The sequence below is a fragment of the Aspergillus brasiliensis genome (genome assembly GCF_001889945.1).
Source record: "Aspergillus brasiliensis CBS 101740 unplaced genomic scaffold ASPBRscaffold_14, whole genome shotgun sequence".
In the NCBI taxonomy this organism is placed as follows: domain Eukaryota; kingdom Fungi; phylum Ascomycota; class Eurotiomycetes; order Eurotiales; family Aspergillaceae; genus Aspergillus; species Aspergillus brasiliensis.
This window is the reverse complement of record NW_027137455.1, coordinates 173469-198513: the sequence shown is the minus strand read 5'-3', so window position 1 is coordinate 198513 and position 25045 is coordinate 173469. Positions and strand designations below refer to the sequence as shown.

Here is a 25045-nt window from a genome sequence, read left to right as displayed (position 1 = left end):
CTTCATCCCACCCCCCCCGTTTGTTGTCGATTAGGTGAGCGGAGGAATAGTATCTTCAAAGGAACACGGCGGGCATCCTCTCTCTCTCTCTCTCTTCCTTTCACTTACCATCTGGCATATTTATCCTGAGGAGTGCCTCAGCTGCGGGCGTTCGTGTTTGGTGGCTCACTACACGTGCACCTTTCATCCTACTATCTATCTACTCATCTACTACTACTACTACTACTACTACTTCTACTACTACTACTACTACTACTACTACTACTACTACTACTACTACTACTACTACTACTACTACTACTACTACTACTAAGTACTGCTATCTGCATACTATTTCATGCTAACTAATCGCTGATCTTAAATAGGTCATGTCGCTGGTTGCTGAATATCAGGCAGATGTGCTATGCTAGGCAGACACGCGAACACTGAAGGCTTCCTCAAGGCTGACTCTAAGGCTGCACCTCGAGGGTGACTCTCGGGACAGTTCTGAGCCATATCTGTCAGACAGACTCATCATCGATGCCCGGTCGAGTCAACACCATAAGAGATAAGTGTTCCGTGATGCGTCAAATGAAAACATAGGAGAAAAAAAAAGGGCTAAGGACACAAAAGACATCTCTATCTGCATCGACAACGTTATTTGCAACAAGCATCGCTATTTGCATCAAACATCGCTTTTTGCAAGCCAAGATACTTGCATCACAGGGACGCTCTCACCGACCCCATGACAGCCGCCACGGCCTGTCGCTCAAACCCGCGGTCATCTCGCAGATGCACCCGGTAACCTCGCAGCCCTCTCAAGTCGGAGAACGACAGAAGCAGCCGCCGCAGATATCTCTTGCGGTGATCCATCGAGTACATCGACGTGGCCCGGCCCTGGTCGATGATCGTCAGGTTCAGCCGCGCAAGGTCAAAGTGCTCCCGGATGAAACGGCGCAGAACTGCCCAATACCGCAGGGTGGACTCGGCCGAGCGTGAGCCAGTCAGCGGGGCATTCCGGTAGCACAAGGGAAAGTGGAAAGTCAAATTCTGCATCAGCAGCGTTGACGACGTGGGAATGCCATTCAGGAAGCCCATGGTGTAAGTCGGATCCTCCTCCACAAACAGAAACTTGTTCCGGCCCCAGAAGACGCGACGAGCGAGCTCACAAAACTCCCGGTTAACCAGGAAATAGCGCAATGGGGATGAGAAGCAGGTGCAGCCCGTGGAGTACGCCGTCTCGGTGGTATCACAGAAGCACAGGCCTCCAACCGGCGAGCAAGTGCCACAGCAAGTCTTGAACCGCAAACGGTCTCGGTAATCCAGAACGATAACACCCCGAGTAGGATCGGTCAGGCTTGGATCGCAACGATTGACGAGCAGTTCCTCAAGCGCCATCATCTGAAGTTCCCTGGGAAGACGCGTGAACGGAAAGGGCGGTTTATCGCGAAGATTGTTCGTCAGTCGGCGCGCCGTGCGCTTCATCACAGGCCGAAAACTACAGATCTTATCCTGACTATTGCTGAAATGGAAAGCACACTGAAACAGGGTGGGGAACGGGTGCATAGTACGCATCAGGCGAACAACCACATCCTGCTCACGGGCCTTGCATTTCAGACTGAAGTATCTGAGGTTTCGCATGTGAGAGTGCGCCATTCTGCAAAAATCCTCCCAACATCTCATGAGTGTTTGGTGAAGACCAGGACCCATCTTGAGAGATCGGGCGTCTCTAAAACCCAAATCCAGATGCAAGTACCGAATATGTTCCAGGCCCCATGACCACGAATCTTGGAAAAGCCGAAAATCCGACCTGGTGCGAATATGCACGCTGAACCGGTTCTGAGAGAAGAAAAAGACGCAGGCATCTCGGCGGAGGGTTTGGCACGATCGAAATACCGCCGTCGGCAGCTTTGGATGGTAACATTGGCTTGACGCAAACCAGGGAGCGGCAAGTACTCGCTTGTCAGGCTTCGGACATTGAGATGGGTCCCGCTTCATGCGGCTTTGCTCCAGGCAAAGGTCGATAATACACGACCGACGCAGGCCCACGAACTCCAGAATTCTTTCTATGACATTGTCTGGCATGTCGAGCAAGGTGGGACCTTTTTGGCAGACCTCCATGTTGACGAATTTGAGGACCAGTTCTTCAGTATATCCTAGATGAGGTCCTGGCCAATTGTACGGAGTATCGAATTCTGAAACCCAACCGTTGTCCTCGATATCACCAATTTCCATACAACCTACACACGAGACATAGTTAGCAAGTGCCAGTATGTCAGCGACGACTCGCTCTGGCAGGTGGGGACATACGCGTGACGGAATGGGCGTGTGAGCTTTACTCGAAGGCCGAGTTAGCTGTTTAGCAGGTTGAGGACATCGACAACTCTATCACGGAGAAGCAACACTAAATACAACTGGATGAATTGACGGAAGTTGCCTTGATCAACAAGGAGTTAAAGACAGGCAACGGAGGAAGGAAGCTGGACTGGGCAGAACCGAGCGGTCGTGTTTCGCCGAAACCCGTCAAATGAAACAAAATGCAGAGTGACTGGAGGCCTGCCTGGGGCAATCATTCCCCATGACTGAGTGGATTCGACATCTACTCCTGCTCGACCTTCACCTTCGGCCCCTCATGCTTCACAGCAGCGTCTCGCTTCGGTGTTACAAGGCCCCTGATCTCGCTCTTACAGAGCTTGGTTCCTGCAAGATCGCATTCCCCGCATCTCCTGGCTACAGGTAAGCAGACGGTCTGTCCTAATCCCACCAACAATTTGTTGATTTCGTGCCATTTGTCTCTGGGTAGCCACGACTCCAGCGCCATGCGAGTCTCCTCCGGGTTCTTCGTCTTATGCCAGCCCCAGAGGTTGGTAATACGGTGCACATGAACATCCACGCCAATGCCTTCATGCTTGCCCCACGCAGCACTCATGCAGAGAAACGCCATCTTCGGACCGACACCAGGGAGCTTCATCAGTTCAGGAGCGGTCGAGGGAATATCGGAGTCATATTGGTCGCGGAGGATAATGGCTGCAGCCTTGATATACTTGGTCTTGTTGTTGTGGAAGCCCACCTTGGCAATGAGCTCGTTGAGGCGCTCGGGGGTGACCGCCAGGATGTTCTCCAGGTTCAGCGTGCTGTCCTTGACCTGCTCTGTGGGCTTCCAGTCATACTCCTCGGGCTCTTTCTTCACAATGGTCGTCGACTGGTCTCCCAGCTCCGTGTGCAACCGCTGCATGGCCACCGCCGTGACCGTGTCTTTGGTCTGGGACGACAGCATCAGCGCGATCAGGGTCTGGAAACGGCGATCGCGCGGAGAGGATGCACGCCAGTAGAGTTCGGCACAGCCCATGGTATCAACCGGAGCGGTAGGATTCGCCTCTCGCATCTTCTTGACCATATCATACATGGTCTCCCAGTTGGACGGCGGCTCCATTGCAAAGCCATTCTCAGTTTTGATCTTGCGTGCTGGTGTCCGACGTGCCTTTTGCAGAGGCTTCTCAGCCGGCTCGTCGACAGGCTCTTTCTTGACAAGTATCTCTTCTTTGACAGATGTCTCTGCCTTGACAGCCCTCCGGCTCGAGCGCGCACTCGTCCTGGTGGACGTGCCGCCCAAGGCACTCTTCCGACGCTTCGCCGGCGGCTCTATGATATCCTCAATATCAACCGTAGGCACAGACGATAGCGAAGAAGTATCATCATCACTGAGAGAGACATCCGGCGCGGTACCACTCCCAAAAGCAAAGCCCTGAAGGACACTAGCAGCCTGGGAAGCACTGCGAGTCTGGCGTCGTGCAGGGGGCGACAAAGCCTGCAGAACCTTAGCCGTCTCTTTCGAGGCACGCGAAGTGCGCATGTTGATACAATAGTAGAATATACTTCGCACCGTGTACACACAGCTTCACATGAATATAAGTACGTAGTACGGTACCTCCGCAAAGATCGACGAGAGATTAGGCTTTAGTTTTTCCAACAAGGGGCGACTCAGTAATGGCGGATTACACATGGAGCCGAGACCGACCGACCGCGGAACGGAAAGAAACCGGTTGACCCACGGGAGTTGATTGAGCCTCGGCCACCAGCCACCGCGACTCATCGCATCCACCTTATCTGCTCCATTCATCCAGCAGCAATTGTTCCTATCAATCTTCCCCTCCTCCCACATACTCAACCCACACAATCCTTCTAATCTCCCAAAGGGAAAAGAAAAGAAGGAATAAGAATGGCCTCCAATCAAACAACCCACCGCCTCCTCCGCGAACTAAAAGACTACACCAACTCCCCCAACGAAGCCCTCCTCCACCTCGGTCCCGTCGACGAAGATGACCTCCTCCACTGGGAAGCTGTATTAAAGGGTGTCCCGGGGACGCCTTACGAGAGTACACCCCCCATAACCTTTCCCCTTCCCTACATACCACCCCACCAGTTAACTAAACTAACCACGTGAAATAAATTGTAGATGGCCTATGGACCCTCTCCATCCAAATCCCGCCAACCTACCCCCTCACACCCCCCAAAATCACCTTCAAGACGAAAATCAGCCACCCGAATATCTCCCTCACCACCGGCGAGATCTGTCTGACGTTGTTGACCACGGAGCATTGGAGTCCCGTGTATACGTTGTCGAGTACGTTGAGCGCGATTCATCAGCTCCTTACGGATCCGAGGCCCGAGTCGCCGCTGAATGTGGATGTTGCGGCGTTGGTGAGGGATGGGGATGTGGCCGCGTGGGAGAGTTTGGTGAGGTTTTATACGGAGGAGGAGAGGGCTACTTTATAATTATTCTCTTTTGTTTCGAGTATTGGGTGGGGTGTATTGTTGTGATTATGGGGTTGGGGTGGGGATATACTACTTATATATATATGATGGGAGGTTGTGATGGGAGGTTGTGTTGATAAATACCCAGGAGTAGGATACGATACGATACGATACGATTATTCATGTTCAGTTCAGTTCAGCTCAGTTGGTTACTTTGTTGTTGTAAATACATCCAGTCATAGTGACAATTCTAATATGCACACGCTGGAAACATATGTAGTTCAAAGTTTTTTGCAGACAGAATCATATAACGAGAGACATGTCACTTCATCAGAAATCAAACCCCTTTTCAACACCTATTTGGTAAACCCCATTTATGCAGCGCTTTTCAAGGAGAGACTGGTTGTTTGGACGCCGGAAGATATGCACATGCTGGCTTGCTTGTTTGTTCAAAGGATCGTGAGTGAGGTATCATAAAACATGGTCAAGATAGAATAAAATATAACGCCGAATATGCACTTGAAGGTGAATGGTAGAGTTATTTTGTCACAAGAGTCGACAGACTACAGAGCCATGGCCACCACGGCGGCTCCTCCCATCATGAGAGCAAACTCGCGCGCGAATCCGTTGGCAGAGGCAGCCGAGTCGGTCTGCAGTCCGGGAGACGACTTGGTGCCGGTAGCCACCGCGCGAGCAGTCTCCGTAGGGTGCACGACTGTCACGGCCGTCACGGTGCTCTGCTGACCGTCCGGCAGAGTAGTGGTGATCTTGTAGGTGGAGGTGTAGGGAGTGGTGGGCTGGCTAGTCGAGCTGGTCGTGCTGGTGGTGTCCTGCGTGGAGGAGCTCGTGGTCTGCATGGTAGTCGACTGCGCGGTCGACGAAGTCGAGCTGGAAGTGGACGACGTCGAAGAAGTGGTGGTGGCAGGCACGGTGGTGCTGGTAGAAGAAGCTGTCCGAGTGTGAGAGGAGGTTGACGAAGATGTGGATGAAGACGTGGATGAAGAGGTAGAGGCAGAGGTGGTAGAGGTGGTAGAGGACGAGGTAGATGAAGAAGAGGACGTACTGGACGACGACGACGACGTTGACGAGGTGGAAGAAGAGGTCGACGTCGACGACGAAGAGGAGGAGGTGGAGGAGGAGGTGGTGGTGGTGACAGGAGAGGACGTGGACGAGGAGCTAGACTCACTGCTACTAGAGCTCGACTCACTGCTGCTAGAGCTGGATTCACGGCTGCTAGAGCTAGATGTAGTCTGCGCGGCGGTTGTATGCGCGGCGGTGGTCGCAGCGGAGGTGGATTCGGCCGAGGTCGAGTCAGCGCTGCTGGCAGAGCTCTCCGCTGAAGTAGTGGCAGCAGCAGTCGCCGACGTCGTGGCAGGTTCCGTGGCCTGGCTGGTCTCTGCAGCAGTCGTCGAATTGCTCACACCCTGTCTCTTGGCGAGGTTGGCACGGCTGGACAAGGCAGCATCTTCCTCCACCGTCTGGGCGGCGTCATTTTCGGAGTGAAAAACTCCGTGACGGAACTTTTCGTACAGATGCAGGGCCTTGTCCTCAAAGCTACTGAGATACCCGTGGGCAGTCGAGTCGCTGGCAACCGAGTTGGTGGCATCGGACTGATCGGCAGTCGGGGCTGCGATAGCAGCGCAGGCGATCAACACCAGCAGCAAGAAATGGAGCAAGCGAGTAGGGAACGCCATGGCGCGGGATCGGATGTGATTGAGTTAAACGGTGGGAAGATTCAGGGGAAGAAGAAGAGAGTCCGACGACAGCTGAAATGAAGTGGCCTATAGATCGATCCACGCCGAATTGGGTAACGGTTGAATGAGTCGAGATGATGGCAGCGAAAGAGGAAGAGGAAGATGAGCGACGGCGGGAGTGGCAGATAATAAAGCTGGGCGCTAGCGAAGTCAAGGCTGTGAGGTGTCTCAGACAGACTCTTCAGATGACAGTGAATTGGGTGCAGACAAGCCACACCGGAAGGATGGGAATAGATGGATTTGGGGGGAAGCAGACTTGGTTGCCTGGCAGTCGCTCACTGATAAATACTGAAAGGCTACTGACTGGGCAGAAAAAAACAAGGCAGGCCTGGTTCGGCTTGGCAGGTCCGAAGTGGAGCTTCGAGAAAATCCAGTCCGTTAAGATGGCCAGGAATAGCAGCAAAAAGTTAAGAGCATCGTAGATAATTAACGATGCGACTAGTTTAGTCGGAAGTGTTCCTCGCACCAAGTGTGGCACTGCACTGCCCATCCCATTACTCCTTGGTACTAGTACGACTCGACTATTCAGTTTGTACTCTACAACTATCTATCTACCACTTACTACATGGATAACCGGCGCTTTTACTGTCTTGGATGGATGGCCCTGAACCTTGGGGACCACTTCTGTGGTTCATCCCAACTGGGAGGGGAGTGATCAGGTGGAGGTATTGGAGGTACCAGTAACCAACTAGGACGGTCAGTCAACGTCAGCATCAGAGTCCAGCCATGCACGCCAATTCCATTCGAGAATAGCGCTGGATGAATCCGGCACTCCAATCGCCTCTTTGTGTCTGCAGTCAACGCATTGCATTACAGCTATCGCCAGACTGGATGATGAAGTGAGGGAGGGGTTATCTGCCTACCCGCGACCGGAAATGTCAATCCGCCGGTCAACAGTTTCAAATGTTTCACTTCGCTGCCAAAAATTTCTAACTGCCGGCGGGAACCTCCCGACGAAAACCCCGAATGGGGAAGGCAGACTGAATCAATGACGACACCATGGAATCAGTAATTTTGATACTTTTCCCCTCATCTGCTTGATTTTGAAGTTACTTTCTTGTTGAAGGAAATTGTGATAGGCGCGACTACTGTGAGTTTATACGGAGCACATGGAACTTACCGATGATCTATCTATAGCTCGATAACAGAGAGGTACCGAGTTAGTTAATTAGTTAATTACTCTGTAGTTGGTTAGTTACCCAGTGCGACGTGGTCTGTTCCTCCCACCGTCACCGTGACTATTGGCAACCATTGACTGAGTGGACTCCCTCTCCCTTTCGTCAGGGGTATGGTTCCTGAATTGCTCCTCATTCCTTGCCTCACCATCTAACAACCCAATTGATCAATAAACCATCCCCTTCATCAACAGCATCATCCCCATTACCGATCGCAGCCAAACTGACCGTCGATCGGTATGTGAATCCTATCTGTCCTGTCAGAAACGTTCTTTCCGGACTCCCGAGAAGAAAACCTCTCCGCATCCGGTCAAGTGTCGGCGAGGGGGGCTTAGCTCCGATTAGGTCCCGCGCTAGCCCGGACCGAGACTAGCTTCCACCGGATCTGGGATCTGCTAGGCTATTCTAAGCTCTGTGGCTGAAGTGGTGTCACTAATGAGGGATTTTATTGGCTGACAGCAGCGTAGGAGGGTGGGAATGAGGCTTGCACTAGACTCTCCCTGGATTAGTGGCTGTATCCTGGCTGCTCATCCTGTCCTCCAGACGGTCTTCTTGTCCCTTCAGGCAGCTTTCAGGCAGATGGATGTCTTGCTCTGCCTCGTTGTCCCATGGGTGGCCTAAGACTACGGACTCTATTATCCAACTGTGACCATGTCTGCAGAAACTATCATCAACTTGATAGTGAATACGAGTGGCAGTAGCTCCAACGCAGTCAGCCATCCTCCCTCCCGTATTCGACGTGGCATCACCATTCAGTTTTATCGCCATTAGCTATTGGCTACTATAATTATCCACGCCTTGCAGTCAGCAGCACCGCGCACAGCCAAATATATCCTCCGCACGGGTTAGATTGTCTCACTTTACATGATGATTATTCAATTGTCCTGGTACATAGTGTACAGTCATCAACCTTTTCACATGTGATAGACTTATTGATTAGCATGTGAGCAACACACAAAACCGATATCCAAAGATTAAAAGATATCATCTCGTATCCGTAAATTTGCATACCCTGCATTCCACAAAGCTTAACCAACCCAAATCAACCCTGGTCCGACAAAGTAACTATCCGTCGGTATCAGTTCCCCGCAACTGAATGGAATCCACTCTCACACACCGCATCAGACCATGACAGCGGCCATGGGCGTTTCACAATCGCCCCCAGGCTCAATGTGGATTCCACTTTGGTATTGTTTTCCGACGCCACCGTTATACTTTGATTGAACTTTCGGTCCCGAGGCTTCGTCTCTGAGTATTCAGGACATGCCCCTTCTTAGTGTACGGCCCAGACAGCTCGCCCCAACGCCTTGCAATTCTCCCTTATGTCGAATTTACAGCAATGATTGACGTGGACACTGAGACTACGAAGAGTTGCATCGTCTCGATATCCCCATAATCTGCAGCGAACAGCGAAGTGCAGTGGAATGTATCCATAAGTATCTTTGGCTTCAATGCTGGCTTCCTGCTGCATGAGAAGTGCTGCGTTCGTGATGCCTCTATTTAAAAATTACTTCAGACTGTACAAGAATCTTTGTCCTTACCACATTCCCATTTCAGACCGCATACGTATATGACTAGCGGTGTTTTCCCCATCGAATCCTCGGCATAGACAGCCCATTTGCTAAATCGCCAAGACAAAGCCTTCAGAGCCAGTTGGAGGCAGGGCTTGGGTTGCGACTCGATTCTTCTAATAGCATGATCGTACGCTGCTTCCAGCCCGGTCTTTACTTGTGATAAGGCTAACAGAACCTCTTCGAGCTGTCCCACGCTTGGAGACTCCATCAGGTGGTCTATATGAAGTCGCGCAAGCAGAAATCTAATCATGTCGATTCATGTTGATGATACCAGACATGGCACACATTGGCTTATATTCAATCGGCGAGTCTAACAATTTCACGTCTGACATCGGTTTACATGTCCTGGCGATTTGAGACTCTAGAAAGAACAAGCTGAGGCAGCCTGTTGTTCACATATCGCAGACTGTCACTTTCTTGCATTTGATTTTCTCTCATTATGCAGCCATCGAGAGGAACTCGGAGTTAAGCCGGGATGTGATGATAGACTAACTGGTCCACTACTTTGCATATTGAATATGACTGAAAGTAAGTTTCGCCACCCTGGATGGTTTGAAGACCAGTGCTCATCAAGAGCACCTCTTATAGTGTATACTGCTGCGTAAAAGCAGACTTTGTTTGATGGTCCAGCTTGACCCTCAGAGGCACTCGGCCCGGTATTCTTCGCTACGTGCTATCTTAACTGACATGGATTCATCACCACGTCAACTCTATCCTTGGTAGACGTCCTTTACGACAGGCTCACTATTGACTGTGCTAGGCTGCACATACGCCAGAAACTCCCTCGCACACGCTGCCGCAGTAGCAAAGGGCTGCCACCGGTCGTTCTTATGCGTGTCTACATAGTCTGAGATGCTTCGGATCACAACACAGGGAAAGTTATTCATCAAGCTCATCGCCTCCATTTCTTGGGCAGCTACTCCAGTCTATCACAATTTTCAACACGCATGATTATATCCTTAACAACAATACTTCCGATGCAATCGTTCATAGTGAACCACCGGGCTACCTCCCACTCGGGATTCCCGACGGATTTCCTGCGCACGGTGGCATTCATTGCATCTTGTATTGACCAGACGGATTGCAGTTCCGAAACTAGTCTCCTATAGGCAGCTCAGGGACTGTTCAGATAACTAGGCAGTGGTTATTGCTGGGATCTGAATCCTTTAGCATCATACTGGGGGACCCTTTCTCCACCCCCTCTACACTAAAGCAACGGGGCGTGCGTTCGGGCGCTGAGGAAAACAAACCACGCAATGCAAGCCACCGTCTTCCATTTTCTATGAGGCATATTCTATTCACTTAACACAATATAAAATATCATTCTCCCTTCGACAAACGACCCAACTCACTCCCAAACTCATCCCAAAATGTCCTCCGCCTCCTCCCAAGCCCGCATCCACCATCAAGTATCCTCCCCACCCCCCGCAAACCCTTAAAATCGCCCTCCCGCCCCATCGCCCACCAACAAAACTATATCACCAACACAAAACCACCCTCGTTCTCATCCCTCCCCACAGTGACGCTTCTCGCTCTGCAACTGCATACACGGTCAAAGACACCAGGACGAGCAGCAAACCCAGCCCCTCTTCACCGCCAGCGGATATAACTACAACGATGGTGGATGTCGTGAATTCCGAGATACTTCGGGGTTGCCACTCTTTGAATTTCATCGGAAGATATTGTCCTTGAGGAGTACCTGGGTTATTACCCTGCCGGGGAATGGAGATACTACTAATCGTGGAGGTAGTTGTAGTGATAGTGGTAGTGGGAGTAATGTACTGGCTACGGGGTCCCCGATGTTTGCGCCGGCGTTTGAGAATTTTAGTCTGAGGTTGCGCAATGCGGCTGCAGTCGATGGTGATGGTAAAGGAGAGGAGGAGGAGAAGAAGGAAGTTACATTGGTTGTGGAGAGACATGGGCGTGTTTTGCAGAGTTTTGATGTGATTGATGGGGATAGGAGAGTCGCGGAGGTGTGTGAGAGTGTGCGGCATAATGATAAGCTGGTGCTTAGGGCTGGTTCGAGAAGGGGATATCGGCCTGCGATGGATATTGTGGTGACTTCGGGGGTGGATGTGGCTTTGGTGAGTGTAGAAGTTGAAGCTACTCTAGGTTGGTTCTTATATGTGTGTGCTGACCTGGATAGATTGTGGCAATTGCCGTTATTGCTTCTGATAGTGTGTTTGGATCTAGCTCTGGTTGAAGTCTGCATTACTTTATATAGGCATCCAAGACGTGTATATACCACACTAGTAGTACTACTACCCTACAACCTCATATTGCAAACTATGCTCCATACGTAACCTCCCAGGATCATTCTCCTCAAATCTAAAGGAGTTCCAGAGCCTCTTCGACATCGTCAATCGCCACCATTTCGCGCCACGGAGGCGATTTCGATGCACATTGTGGGATGGGTGGATGCTTTGATTTGCATGTGCTGGGGGAGGGTGTTGCTGTTGGCTGCGCGGATGAGTGTATTGGCTTGGTCGGTGAGGAGGAGTGAGTAGCTTGGGTTGTATGCGCGGGCGTCGGTGAAGAAGGTGGATGTGGGATCACGCTAGCTTGTTAGGCGGGCTTGGTGTATGGCTAGGCCGTAGGGGAGGATGAATATGAGGAGTAGGTGGCATGTGTGTGAGTAGAGACATGAGGGAACATGATCGTAGGTGTCGTCTTGGTAGAAGCATCTGGGGCGGGTTGGACGTGGGCTGAGAGGCATTTGATGAAGTTGTAGAAGCAATTGGGTGTATGAACTGAGCAGAAATAGCATTTGAGAAACTGCCTGTCCTCGCTTGGATGTTAGCATGTATCTAAGGTCGTTCTTATTTGCCTATATTCTCGCCAAAAGCCTCCCCGGAGCGCACTATAGTATCCCTGTAAGGAGCAGGAAGGGTCCAAGCCATGTTGCTGTTCCTGTCGAGACCTGCTGGAGCGATGTAACATCAATCTAATAGCTGGACCCTGACATACACACTTGTGCACGAATACTATCTCCCTCCAAAGTCACAATCTGTCTATAGTCTCCCAGGTACTTCTCCAGACGCTACACTATCCCCGTAAGCAGTATAGAACAGGTCATAAGAACTCTGTAGACGCAAGTAGAGACCTGCCAGTAAATGTTAGAGCACCATAAGAGGGGAACAAACGGGGTTGCCATGAATGGTTGCTTCACAATATGGCTGTAAGCGCTTCTCCGCGACGGTTTTCCCCATAGGGCATCCCAGTTCATGCAAGTCTGTTAACCGGCCCACGCCACCAAGATACTAGATCGGGACCAGCTCCATCTAGTCAGTACTAAGTGATTAGCACAAGGCACGGATTCCCAATCATATGGCATTCTGGATGACCAGGCACCGAACCGATCGGGGTAACCAGGCTGCTTTTCCTTGATCTGGAAGAGTTTTCAATGATATAGCATATCTTGTAGCACCTGTGCATTTGAACGTTCGAGGGCAACTTCATCAACTGACTCCCTCCGGTGATTTCGATCTCATCGACTAGTAACGACTCTATCAGCAAATACTTAAGGCAGGAGAGGCTGAGTCCAAGGGTTCGATAGGCTTCAGCTACGATGCCTGCTACAAGCCAGGTGTCAGTAACAAGATGGCCGTCCCCAAACGACATTCCAGGTGCTTCGTTTCTCTAGAGGTATTTAATCACGGCATGACCCCATCTAGGTCACTCTCAGCTGCTGTGATGGCTCTCAGGACTTGAACGAAGCCTTGGCTTATGTGGTTTCTTGCTCTTTTCATACCTCAATGCCTATTCTAGTGTTGATCCGGTCTCAGCTCTTAACGGCAGTTTCTTCCATGCCTGTCAGGGGTATAGAAGGTATATCAGAAAATCGGATAACAGACGCTTAGAACCCCGGAGCAGACATACTTGCCAAATTCGTCATCTCAATTCAGGCATGCTCTCTGACCAGCCCCGGCTGCGCTGTCTCGCCTCTTTTAACCCCGTCGCCCAGCTCTTTGTTGCCTCGAAGCTCCCATGCACCCCGCTACCATGTTGGTCACCATATTCATAGAATGCTCCGTGAAGGAAAAAGTACTGTTTGAAAAAATCTAGGGTTGGAGGATGTTGGAGGCATCATGGGCAAAGACAGTAATGGCGGCGATATGTTCGTGGGCTGCCACTAGAGCCGCCTGGCGTCGTTGACGTGGAGAAAGATCTGGGGAGTAAGCTCGTAATTCTTCATCCTCACAATGACCTGAGATCGCTTGCGGAATGTGTCCTCGAGAACGATCGTGTAGGTAGTGTGGGGTTGCTGGAGGCCGTGAATGGCCGCCGGTGGACTCGAACCGTCAATCGAATGCTTTGGTGCGACAGCTGCATCTCTGTAGGGGGCTAGAGCATTGTCGAGGTCGACTTTGCCTCCCTAGGCTCCGTCTGTAGATCAAGTGAAGCAACAACGGATCCAGGAGTGTCAGAACGGTTTCAAACCGCCAATCCAACGCTCACCCCCTGCTGCCCCTGCTCCTCCACTAAATCCGGCATCAACCTTCTCATCCCGCACCCAGAAAGATCAGTGCCTCTCAATCTGCCTTATGCCCGCGCGATCAGGTCTCGAGCACGCGAAAGCGGTTCTTCTCGCTCAAGGAGACCACTTTGTCATGCAGCTTCTGCACACAACATTCCCACGTTTTCTGTCTTGATGGTGAGTTGACCTCACAGGTCTCTTTCTGCCACTTTGCAATCCGCAATCCTTGTGTTCATTCATATTCCTGCGGACCGATCGGTGATATGGCCATCGCGGCGACCATGGAGAACTCAGCCGTTGGAAGAGAATTCATAGTGGAGCGGGAATGTCTGCGAAGCCTGGGACTCGGAGCGGACCGTGGCCGGTATTATCAAGTGTAATGATAGTGATGTTCTGCTCTGATGAATCATAGTCAGTCATTGTTGAGTATCGCTAACGGTTGTCGGTCAGCAAGAGAGAGAGAGAAAGAAAAAACTGGGCCATAGCAGCAATTGACTACAGTGAAATCAGCCCTCTGGTTGTGTGACGGTAGAGCGGCCACAGCCGCTGGTTAGTTTATCCGCATAGCTTTCACTGTTGAGCCCGCTGGAATGGGGGCATAACAGTGTTTAGTTAATAGTTATATGGCACTGGCATTGGGGATATTAGCCAGAGTTATTATTTGGTGACTGATACTAGTAGTTGGAGAATAAGCTGCGAGGTAAGTGCTTCGAGCCACGATGCAGCAAGTTCATCGGTCATTCGGCATACTAGTATATGCCACACGGCAGGAATATATACAGGTTTAATCTTACCATTGTCTGCATCACTAGTACTAGGTAGTTACTAGGTGGCGACATAGCGTCTCAGCTGAACATTCTTTGATCTCTTTACTCTTCAGATTGAAGCTTCAACCTTCAAGAGTCATTATATATATATATATATATATATATACCATGTAGTATAGCCTTTTATGGCTCTTCTTAAAGCAGAGCAAAGCAGTGCAGCTCTACGTAGGATACAGAGACATGGCTAATGTACGGTCTAGATAGCACGGATCTCCATTATTTCTCTGAACTAGATCTCTACAGTATTAAAGCTACTGGTTGTAGAGTTCATGATGTGAAGATCAAGTCACAAACTAATTATACTACTAGATGCCGCCCCTAACCTACTCTTCGCTCTTCGGCAATCATAATCAATGCGTATGTATTACTACAGTCGGAGTAGTTTCTAGTAATATATATATATATATATATATATATATATTCAGTCAACTATTGTGTTATTAATTGTACTAAACCATAACTCAGTCGGACATGACCAACAAAAGCAGTAAAAGGATAACTACATAGAGCAAGATAGATTTACATTTATCTTTACAACTCACACAAAAGGAATACTAGTATTGAACTCCCCGTCAAGTCGTCGAGACGAGCACATGCTCGGCGTATTAGAATCTGCGAGTTGCTGCCTAAATTTGGCGAGTCCCGTCATTTCTGGTGGGTGGATCTTTTGGTGATCTAGACTCTTCGTCTCGGTTGCAGAGGGCTAGACGTGGAGTCCGATGAATTTCTTGGCGACCGATTGAAACTTGACACAATTCCGACGGGCTAACCAATTAACTGTGGTAGTAAGTAGAACAGATTCATATTCTCTGGAGCGGAAAAATGAGGTTTGCACTCAGTGACTCGCAGTGAAACGCGGTCGAGAGTGACCCCATTTCGAGTATTTATGCCTTAGGCATATATACACACACATAGAATGCCAAGAGTCTCGGCCCGGTCTCAGTTGTTTGCAGGCAGCCGGATATTTACAGCATGGCTAAATTGGCTATGGAGTACGGAGTAGTCTGGTTATTGTGGGATTAATGGCCAACGGTTTCCCAACCCAAAGCGGAACTGTGGCAGATGCTGAAACATGCCTTTCAAGTCAAGGCAGGTCTGGTTTAGGAAGGTCAGCAGGAAGACTAGAGACAATGAGCGGCGCTAATCGGCGGGGCCCCCGAATCCGTGCGTTGACGTCAGCTTCCTATTTTTGGTGAGACATGGGCGGCCGAATAGTAGGTGCGCCCATCTTCTTGATTGTCTGTGTGATAATGCAGGCACTTGAGCAAAATTGTGCCTACTCCGTATTCTCCCTGTCGCAGTGATTTGTGTGTGGTTGGACCACAAAATATCCATAAGCCATTATGAGCAACAAGCATACTACGTATGTCAGATCCTATGGCGACGATAGGGGCGGATGCCAAACTGTTGCCAATAAAAGTGACTTTGTAAAGCAGTTTGCCCTCGGTCCCAAGTAAGGGAACCCATGTTGGGAACCCAAGTTGGGAGCACAAAGTCCATGCAACCAATCTGTCGAAGCAATGCAATCACTCCGCCTAATTATAGAACTCGACAAGATCTCTGGAGGGGTTGGAAGCGCTTGCATCTACAGTAGATGCAATTGGTGTGTATTGGTGCTGGTATAGGTGTCTCAGTCGAGCGATGAGTGGACAGGCGGCACTGCTGTATGGTCGCTGAAGTTCAACCTATCTGTGAAATGCCCAGTCGCCCAGAGGCAATAGTTCCTGGCGCAGAGTCATGGCTTGCCGTAATACTTCTTGCCATGGCCGCCCCCAGGAGTGTTGAATCTTGGCGCTTTACCGTACCTGTTGCTCTGCCGTGAGAACGCCGTAACAGGTCCTTACCCAGTGGCGAGATAAAGCAGGAGCCACGTTCACTGCAGTAGAACTGAAACAATTAGTCAGTAATTATATAGTCAATATTCTCGTAAACCTTGACGGGACTGATCATCCAGGCACGGCAGGGAGCGGGAAGTCTGGAATTGGACCCCAGGAGAGGATGAGACTCCTTTTTGTGGGAAGTGCCTTGCTTTTGCTAGTAGCGTGCGGCGGCGGGGGAGAATTTATACGCAGCCCTGGAGGTTGGGTAATCTGAGGGCTGGTTACTCCGATATCTGACTAGAATGACGGGCTCATTTCTATCTGTTGCCTGTGTTGAAGATGTGAATGGCTCGTTGCGAGTGAAGGAATGTCAACCCTTGTACGGAGTAACGAGTAACTAACCGAGCTGGTACGGGCCTTTCAGGGTCCCAAGGAACTTGCCAGGGACCATCCAGGGACTTTTCAGGGACTTTTCAGGGACTGGCCCCACCGGGCACTCTTGGCAGACCGGGGGCCCCACCCACACGGTCGAAAGATGAGCTGCTTTCTTTGTGCGCCTCTCTTGGCCTGCATTCTCATTTGTTCCGGCCAGGGAATCGGACGGGGCCAGTCCTTGCAAAGTGGCCACGGCAGCCTTTCATCGGCGCCTTGGCCCAGTGCGAGACGCTTTTTCGCCCACAGGCGATCTGACGATCGGGATGGCCACAATACGGAGGCCACAATACTTTCGATACTCGGTACAGTCCCCTGGGATTTCCGCTGACCTTCCAGTTGGGGATTTGGAGGGTTGATTGGATCTCCGGGGCCCATGGAGAAAGAGGAAAGAATCTCTTGGATGCGTTTTCTCATTGGTCCGTAGGATCTATTTTGATGGACCAACAATTTCCCATACATGCCGTGGCTGCTCTCAGGCGTAATGTTTGTTTTCTTGGCGAGACCCTGTCGGATTCACAAAGGCGCCAGCAAATTAACCCCAGTGGATGTCAATGCAATGCAGAAGCAGAAGGGATGGTCGGCCTGCCTGCTTTAAGGCGTGTACCACCCACTCCCACCCCCCTTCCGCTTCCATCTGCCTGTTTTTGCTCTTTCCTCCTTCTTCACCCTTTCGGTCGTTCAACCTTGTCGCCGCTTTTCTTCCGGCATTCTTCCAAATCCCTCTTCAGTCACTCGTTCAGACTTCTTTCTCGTCTCTCGCTTCTAATACTTCTGTTCTTTGGAACCTTCCTATATCCGGCGCCGTCTGCATATTTCATCTCTCATACCTTCTCAGTCATACCTCGCTGACCGGCCCTGACACTCGTTCTTTTATCTTCATCCCATCCACTTTATATCATCTCTCACAATGAAGGGCACCGCTGTCGCGACTGCCCTCGCTCTTGGTGCTTCCACCGCCCTCGCTGCGCCTTCGTCGACCATCAAGGCCCGTGATGATGTGACGGCCATCACCGTCAAGGGCAATGCCTTCTTCAAGGGCAATGACCGATTCTACATCCGTGGTGTCGACTACCAGCCCGGTGGTTCCTCCAAACTCGCTGACCCCATTGCTGATGCCGACGGCTGCAAGCGTGATATCGAGAAGTTCAAGGAGCTCGGCCTCAACACCATCCGTGTCTACTCGGTGGACAACTCCAAGGATCACGACGAGTGCATGAACGCTCTGGCGGATGCGGGCATCTACCTGGTGCTGGATGTCAACACCCCCAAGTACTCGCTCAACCGTGCCGACCCCGCCCCGTCGTACAACGATGTGTACCTGCAATACATCTTCGCCACGGTCGACAAGTTCGCCAACTACAAGAACACCCTGGCTTTCTTCTCGGGTAACGAGGTCATCAACGATGGCCCGTCCTCCAAGGCTGCTCCCTACGTCAAGGCTGTCACGCGTGATCTTCGCCAGTACATCCGCAGCCGCAACTACCGTGAGATCCCTGTCGGATACTCTGCCGTAAGTGGATAACACCCCAATCCCACGAAACGGGTCAGTCTGGATACTAATAAGCACCGTCAATGCAGGCCGACATCGATACCAACCGTCTTCAGATGGCCGAGTACATGAACTGCGGCACTGACGATGAGCGTAGTGACTTCTTCGCCTTCAACGACTACTCCTGGTGTGACCCCTCCTCTTTCACCACCTCCGGCTGGGACCAGAAGGTGAAGAACTTCACCGGATACGGTCTGCCTCTGTTCCTGTCCGAGTATGGCTGCAACACCAACAAGCGTGAGTTTGAGGAGGTCAGCGCTCTGTACGACACCAAGATGACCGGCGTCTACTCTGGTGGTCTGGTCTACGAGTACTCCCAGGAATCCAGCAACTATGGTCTGGTGGAGATCAACGGCAACGATGTGAAGACCCTGGACGACTTCGATGCTCTGAAGTCGGCCTATTCCAAGACCAGCAACCCCCAGGGTGACGGCGGCTACAACCAGACCGGTGGTGCCAACCCCTGCCCGGCCAAGGACTCCCCCAACTGGGACGTTGATGGAGACTCCCTGCCCGCCATTCCCGAACCCGCGAAGAAGTACATGACCGAGGGCGCTGGCAAGGGCGCCGGATTCTCCGGCTCTGGTAGCATGAACGCCGGCACTGCGTCCACCAGCACCGCGACCCCCGGATCTGGCTCGGCTAGCTCGTCGAGCTCCAGCTCGGGCTCGAGCGGCACCTCCACGAGCTCCACGGGCGCTGCTGCTGGACTGCAGGTTCCCGGCTTCGCCATGGCCCCTGTGATGGTCGGACTGGTGACGGTTCTGTCCACCGTGTTTGGAGCTGGACTCGTCCTGCTGTAAGGATGATGTCGCGTGGATGATATAATGTTATCTTTCCGTGTTGTGTTGGTTCTTTGCGTTGTGTCTTTTTCCTTTTTCTCTTCTTTTTTTTCCCTTGTTTCGATTGCTGCCGGGTGGGTCTCGGCGCGAAGCAGCATTCTGACATGTGTACAGTTGGGTTGGACCATCCTTAGCCGGCGCCATTCCATGTGTAGAGTATCTTATCTAGTAATGGAAGGAACCCAGGTAGCATCCTTGCTATTTTCATATTATTTTTTCTTTTTTCTTTTCTTGATTTCTTGCTTCTATGGAGAGTGTGCAGAAAGAAAAAGACGATAATAATCCTCCTGTTCCTGTAGGCTGGTCCGGTGGGTCCACCTGGAGCAGGGAAATAGATTGCAGCGCCGCTGGTGTGACACTTTGCCCGTCTCAGGTTGGGCCGCCCGGCTGTGTTCTTCCCCGTCGTTGAACTCGTCCTGGCAAGACTTCCTCACTCAGTCCATCTATCCAGTCCTTATGGAGTAGTCTCTACACTACCCCTCATCATGCCATGGTCATTTCTGCTAGCAGATCCGTCGGCGTTCCTGACCGGTAAGTCATTCCTGGTCCCTGAACGTGGCTGAAGAACCCCCTGAGCTCATCTTTTAATAGACCCGAAGCCAGTCTCCCCTCCTCGACGGGTGGGTTTCCGGACATTGCCCTGTATCTTGGCGGCCCTTCCAGTCCCTCCCCGGTAATAGAGAGAAGAGAGACACAGATCATTCTGGTGGCACTCGGTCAATTCCGGTGGGACCCCCGTTCACGGAGACAGTGGATGTGGTGACTGGCGAGGCCAATGGTCCCCCCCGACTGCGTGAGGGTGAAGCCAATGAGGAACGCGGGTTTAGTGAGCAATCCACCAGCGCGCGAACTTCACGGAGGAGGAGTGTTTTGTTTAAATGATCTTGGCTGGGAACGAGCACCGGGGCGCCATCACACTCAAACCACGGCGGCCGTTGTGTGAAACTCGCGCCGTTTAGTGAGGCTTGGCATGTCCCACTGAGGTCGATAAACCTCACAGCTAAGGAAATTGCTTATCTTGCCTCGAGCCACTGACAGCCGCCATTCCCCCGTCAGAATGGAGGCCAATGGCCGAGAATGCCCTCATCCATGTCTCCTTTGGGCGTCTGAAGAGTGGGCGTCTGCTCAGCCAGTGTCCACCCACTCAATTTCTTCAATGCATTAGTCGTGCCCTCCGCCCTCCCCCCTTCATCCTGATTATCATATCACCACCGTTTAATGGCTCCGCTCCCCATGCCATCGCCGTCGGACCATCCCCACGCACCCTCCTCTCGAGTCCTATATATCAATGGCTCTCGCCGCGGCCATCATGGATTCCTTTCCTCTTGTTCTCTTCCCCATCTTCACTTCACTCTTGCTTGAGAGTTTCCATTCTTTTTTTGGCAACTTTTTTTTTGCCGCCATTCTTTCTTCCTTGGGTTGCTGCTGGGCCAGCTTGACATACCCAATTCCTTGACACTCCTTTCTTTTTCAAATCTTCATCTTCTTCCTTCGTGGCCTATCCTTTCAACTTTGCGTTTTTCTGCATTTCGGGTAAATCCAGGAAAAGATGCGTTCCGTTCTGCTCAGTGGCGTGGCCGCCCTGAGCTACGCCTTGGGCGTCTCGGCCAATGCCTACAACACCTCCGCCTACACCGATTCGGCCTCTGGCATCGAGTTCCAGAGATGGTGTGATACCGATGACACCGGTTTCTGTTTCGGTATCGCCCTGCCAGAGGATGTCAGCACCGACTTCATCGGTCAGCTGACCGTCCCCCTGTCGAGCTCCAAGGGTTGGGGTGGTGTTAGCATGTCGGGCTCCATGACCAACGTCCTCCTGATTGCCGCTTGGCCCGATGGTGACTCGGCCGTTGGTACTCTGCGTGAGGCCACCTCCTACGTCTCCCCGTCCGTCTACAGCGGTGATGCTTCCATCGAGGAGATCCCCGACGGCACCTCCGTCAACAGCACCTACCTGACCTACACCTTCCTGTGCAACAACTGCATCATCGGCCAGCCCACCACCTTCGATGCCAACTCCACCAGCTACTACTTCGGCTGGGCTCTCAGTGCCTCCAACCCCACGACTCCTTCCTCCGCCTCGTCCAAGATGCCCTACCACGCTGCTGGCTATGGTGGTTTCGAGGTGCAGCTCGCTAACGCTAAGTCGTCCAAGTACTCTACCTGGGCCTCTAAGGCGGTTTCGACCCAGTCGACTTCGACTTCGGCCTCCGCCTCCTCCAGTGCCTCTGCCTCCGCTTCCGCCTCTCCCTCCGCCAGCGTTGCCGCCACTGTCTCGAACACGACCTACGATTACATTGTTGTCGGTGGTGGTGCTGCGGGTCTGGTTGCCGCTGAGCGCCTGGCTGAGACCAAGAAGAGCGTCCTGCTCATTGAGCGTGGTGTGGCCCCGACCGTCGAGCTGGGTGCGACTGACACCCTGTCGTGGAACTCCTCCCTGACCGCGTATGATCTGCCGGCTCTGGGCACCTACATCCAGAGCTCCGACTACGTGAGCCAGTACCTCTGTGATGACACCGCCGGTATGGCTGGCTGTGTCCTCGGTGGTGGTACCGTCATCAACGCCATGTCGTTCATCCACCCCCAGGAGGCCGATTTCGACGACAAGTGGCCCACTGGCTGGAAGTGGAAGGACGTCAAGGCTGCTGCCGAGCGCCTCTACGCCCGCAACCCCGGTAGCACCCTGCCTTCCGCTGACGGCAAGCGCTACGACCAGGGCATGTACACTGTTCTCTCCTCGTTCCTGAAGGGTCTTGGCTGGAAGTCCGTTGACTCCCAGGAGCAGCCCAACGAGAAGCACATGGTCTACAGCTACCCCTCCTGGGATGTCGGCAATGGTATGCGTGCCGGTCCTGTGCGCTCCTACCTGCCCCTGGTCCAGGACGCGGACAACTTCCACATGAGCCTGAGCACCAAGGTCCGCCGCGTCGTCCGCCGTGGTGGCCGCATCACTGGTGTCGAAGTTGAGACCTCCTCTGGCGCCATCGAGATCATCAACGTCCGCGCCGGTGGTAAGGTCGTTCTTGCTGCTGGTTCCATGTCCACTCCTCGCATTCTGTACAATTCCGGTATCGGTCCCGCGGAGCAGATCAAGACGGTCCAGAGCGGCAGCACTGGCATCACTCTGCCTCCCTCCGCTGAATGGATCAACCTGCCCGTTGGCCACAACCTCCGCGACCACCCCATGTTCACCGTTACCGTCAACACCAACAGCAACTTCACCCACTTCAACACCTCCAGTGCCGTCTCTGACCCCGCTGCCCCCATCCGCCAGCTCTACTCCCAGGGTTCCGGTGTCCTGACCCAGGGTGGCCACCGTCTGCAGTTCTGGACCTCCAACGTCGGCACCGACGGCGTTACCCGCTTCTTCCAGGCCTCCTGCAGTACCACCCAGGATGGTGTCATCACCTTGAAGCTGTACCTGACTCACGGTGCCACCTCCACCGGTGTCCTCGGCATTGACTCGACCGGCTCCACCACCATCGAGACCTCCCCTTACCTGAACACCGCCGCCGACAAGGAAGCCACCACCCGCTTCCTCCAGAGCCTCATTGACGACATGAAGAACTCGACCGCCGGCTTCTCCATCCAGGGTGGCTTGACCGCGTCGGGCATTCTGGCCAAGCTGACCGCCGGTGACCACTATGTCGGTACTGCCAAGATGGGTCTCGATGATGGTCGTGAGAGCAACGGTACCTCCGTTGTTGACCTCAACACCAAGGTCTACGGCACTGAGAACTTGGTATGTCCCCTACTATTCCTTATTTTAAACCTAAAGTTCCTGTTCTAACCCATCATCTATAGTACATCGTCGATGGCAGTATCCACCCTGACCTCCCCACCGGTAACTCCCAGGCCATCATCCAGGTCGCCGCCGAGGCCGCCGTCGCCCGCATCATCGCCCAGGGCACCAGCGCCACCTCTGCTTCTGCCTCTGCCTCTGTCTCCGTTGCTGCCAGCACCAACGCCGCCTACGCTTCTACTACTTCCGAGGCCGCCGCCGCTACCGAGACCGAGGCCGTCACCTCCACTGAGGCTGTTACTTCCGCCTCCGCTGTCCCCACCACCGGCACCATCTCGTCTACCACCGGCTCTGATTCCTCTTCTTCCTCCACTGGTTCCTCCAGCGAGTCGGAGAGCAGCACCGGTGCTGACAGCAACGAGGGTGACGACGACGACGATGAGTACGACTGCGATGATGAGGATGATGAGGATGAGGATGACAGCAGCAGCAGCAGCGGGATCGAGACCTCGGAGTCCGTGACTGCCAAGGTCGCCGTAGCTACCTCTGCTGCTGCCGACTCGGGTGCCTCTACCACCACCGTGTGGGTTACCTCGACTGCCTGGACCACCACTACCGATCAGGTGGTGGCTACCAGCACTTCGACCGTCACTGTCTGGCCTACTTTTGCTTAGATGGTCCACCTGTTAGTGTGACGGGGACGGTGGCGAAGGGCGCAAAATTTTGAAGTTCTAGGCCTGTTCCGTTCTCCGTTGTGTACTACCTACCTACTTTTTTTATATATATAGAATTTATTCTTTCTACAATTCTTTCAAGTGTTGAATGTATTCAATAGGTCGTAGTTTATTGTTGTGGGTGATTGAGATAGTAGTAGTAGTAGTAGTAGTAGTAGTAGTAGTAGTAGTAGTCCGCAGTCAGGCAACTCTGAACCTATTCACTCATAAATCCAAGGAAATTCACCATGAAATCAGAATATACATAATAAACTATCACGCATAATGCTAACGAGTTTTATCACTCTCTAAATAATTGTCACTGTTATACATATACTAATCCATTCTATCATAGACCGTACTTACTTGCCACAGTCCAGCGTCCAGTAGTACTTAAATCAAGGAAGCAGTCACTACATACTAATCAGTACGGACAAACCCACCTCCGAACCGTCCCATCTTTACAGACAGACCTGCAAAGACGAAGTGGACTTGTACTTCCTACCAACTGAACTGATAAAAGTTCTCATTCAGTATCTGCATATATTGTTAGAAAAATTAGATTAATTAGATATAGATACTTGTTACTGATTGATTATCTTGATATTTTGGTGGAGAGACCCATAACTTATGTCTTTACCGGATAAGTATCCGGGGAGGGCGATCTCGCTTTTCTTGTAGTATAAGAGTGAGTGAGTGAGTGAGTGAGTTGTTTGGTAGATGAGCAACAACCGAGAGAACCAAAATAAAAATGAAGATAAAATGTATGAATAGGAATAAAGATGATAAGAGATTAATATAATAGAATACAATTTAGAATACAATTGGAATAAGCGAAATAAAAATGCAGAGAAAGATCGTTAGCTTTATTAGTGGGCTTGACCTCTGGATCGTGCAAGCCTCGCTACTCAATAAAATCAAGCGATGTCTTTCTTATTTCTCTCCAGTTGTTGGATAACCTTAATACCTTACTTCGAAAAAAGCGGTTGTGATTATCCTGTCAGCATGCAAAGGACTTAAGCAGTAAATCAATTCAGCCTACCCACGCTATATACATGCACATGCACATGCAATGCTCCACTAGCTGAGCCAGTCAACTAAGTGTATAGTAGGTCCTGTTGATCCCGACTGGTCCATGCCAACGTCAGCCGTACAGTTCGTTTCTTCGTTACATCATATACAGCCCCATTCCTCCCATCCTCTATACAAACGACCCTCTCGGATCTACAGACTCTTAGTAGAAAACTGCAGACACAAGAGGATCCACAAGTGTTAGAGCACACCACCGTCGGGGTGATCATCGTGCAACCAATCCCAATCGTTGCCCTGGAAGACGGGATCTGCAGCGAGCATGGTCGCACTGACGTCATCCAGTCCCATTTCGTCGAGCGCGTAGATAGCGT

At 51.8% G+C, this 25045-nt stretch overlaps 8 protein-coding genes across 8 annotated transcripts; 4 read left to right on the top strand and 4 right to left on the bottom strand.

Moving 5' to 3' along the window:
• Positions 1 to 699: 699 nt before the first annotated feature.
• On the bottom strand, positions 700 to 3832 carry ASPBRDRAFT_58445 (endonuclease III domain-containing protein; the record flags this gene model as incomplete). Its single annotated transcript, XM_067627892.1, has 2 exons — positions 700 to 2193; positions 2594 to 3832. The coding sequence occupies 2 exons, from the start codon at positions 3830 to 3832 to the stop codon at positions 700 to 702; spliced, it is 2733 nt and encodes a 910-aa protein (XP_067475106.1).
• A 366-nt stretch (positions 3833 to 4198) lies between these two features.
• pex4 (putative ubiquitin conjugating enzyme (UbcJ)) lies at positions 4199 to 4755 on the top strand (the record flags this gene model as incomplete). Its single annotated transcript, XM_067627891.1, has 2 exons — positions 4199 to 4355; positions 4436 to 4755. 2 exons carry the CDS (start codon positions 4199 to 4201, stop codon positions 4753 to 4755), a joined length of 477 nt encoding a protein of 158 aa, XP_067475105.1.
• A 329-nt stretch (positions 4756 to 5084) lies between these two features.
• Positions 5085 to 6715, bottom strand: ASPBRDRAFT_325573 (putative GPI anchored cell wall protein (Dan4)). Its single transcript, XM_067623032.1, has 2 exons — positions 5942 to 6715; positions 5085 to 5683 (listed from the first exon to the last, which is right to left on the bottom strand). The coding sequence occupies exons 1-2, from the start codon at positions 6426 to 6428 to the stop codon at positions 5298 to 5300; spliced, it is 873 nt and encodes a 290-aa protein (XP_067475104.1). The 5' UTR covers positions 6429 to 6715; the 3' UTR covers positions 5085 to 5297.
• Positions 6716 to 8690: 1975 nt separating this feature from the next.
• ASPBRDRAFT_47357 (uncharacterized protein) lies at positions 8691 to 9276 on the bottom strand. Its single transcript, XM_067625841.1, has 2 exons — positions 9221 to 9276; positions 8691 to 9146 (listed from the first exon to the last, which is right to left on the bottom strand). Exons 1-2 carry the CDS (start codon positions 9254 to 9256, stop codon positions 8937 to 8939), a joined length of 246 nt encoding a protein of 81 aa, XP_067475103.1. The 5' UTR covers positions 9257 to 9276; the 3' UTR covers positions 8691 to 8936.
• Positions 9277 to 9947: 671 nt separating this feature from the next.
• Positions 9948 to 10163, bottom strand: ASPBRDRAFT_134312 (uncharacterized protein; the record flags this gene model as incomplete). The annotated part of the gene is made up of 1 exon (XM_067618595.1): positions 9948 to 10163. A coding segment is annotated over one exon (216 nt), but the record flags the coding sequence as incomplete, so codon positions are not given.
• Positions 10164 to 11036: 873 nt separating this feature from the next.
• ASPBRDRAFT_199556 (uncharacterized protein) lies at positions 11037 to 11440 on the top strand (the record flags this gene model as incomplete). Its single annotated transcript, XM_067621340.1, has 2 exons — positions 11037 to 11321; positions 11384 to 11440. The coding sequence occupies 2 exons, from the start codon at positions 11037 to 11039 to the stop codon at positions 11438 to 11440; spliced, it is 342 nt and encodes a 113-aa protein (XP_067475101.1).
• A 6263-nt stretch (positions 11441 to 17703) lies between these two features.
• On the top strand, positions 17704 to 19148 carry gel1 (1,3-beta-glucanosyltransferase gel1; the record flags this gene model as incomplete). The annotated part of the gene is made up of 2 exons (XM_067618624.1): positions 17704 to 18306; positions 18375 to 19148. 2 exons carry the CDS (start codon positions 17704 to 17706, stop codon positions 19146 to 19148), a joined length of 1377 nt encoding a protein of 458 aa, XP_067475100.1.
• A 1588-nt stretch (positions 19149 to 20736) lies between these two features.
• ASPBRDRAFT_134668 (putative cellobiose dehydrogenase) lies at positions 20737 to 23603 on the top strand (the record flags this gene model as incomplete). The annotated part of the gene is made up of 2 exons (XM_067618632.1): positions 20737 to 22929; positions 22992 to 23603. The coding sequence occupies 2 exons, from the start codon at positions 20737 to 20739 to the stop codon at positions 23601 to 23603; spliced, it is 2805 nt and encodes a 934-aa protein (XP_067475099.1).
• Between the last annotated feature and the right edge of the window lie 1442 nt (positions 23604 to 25045).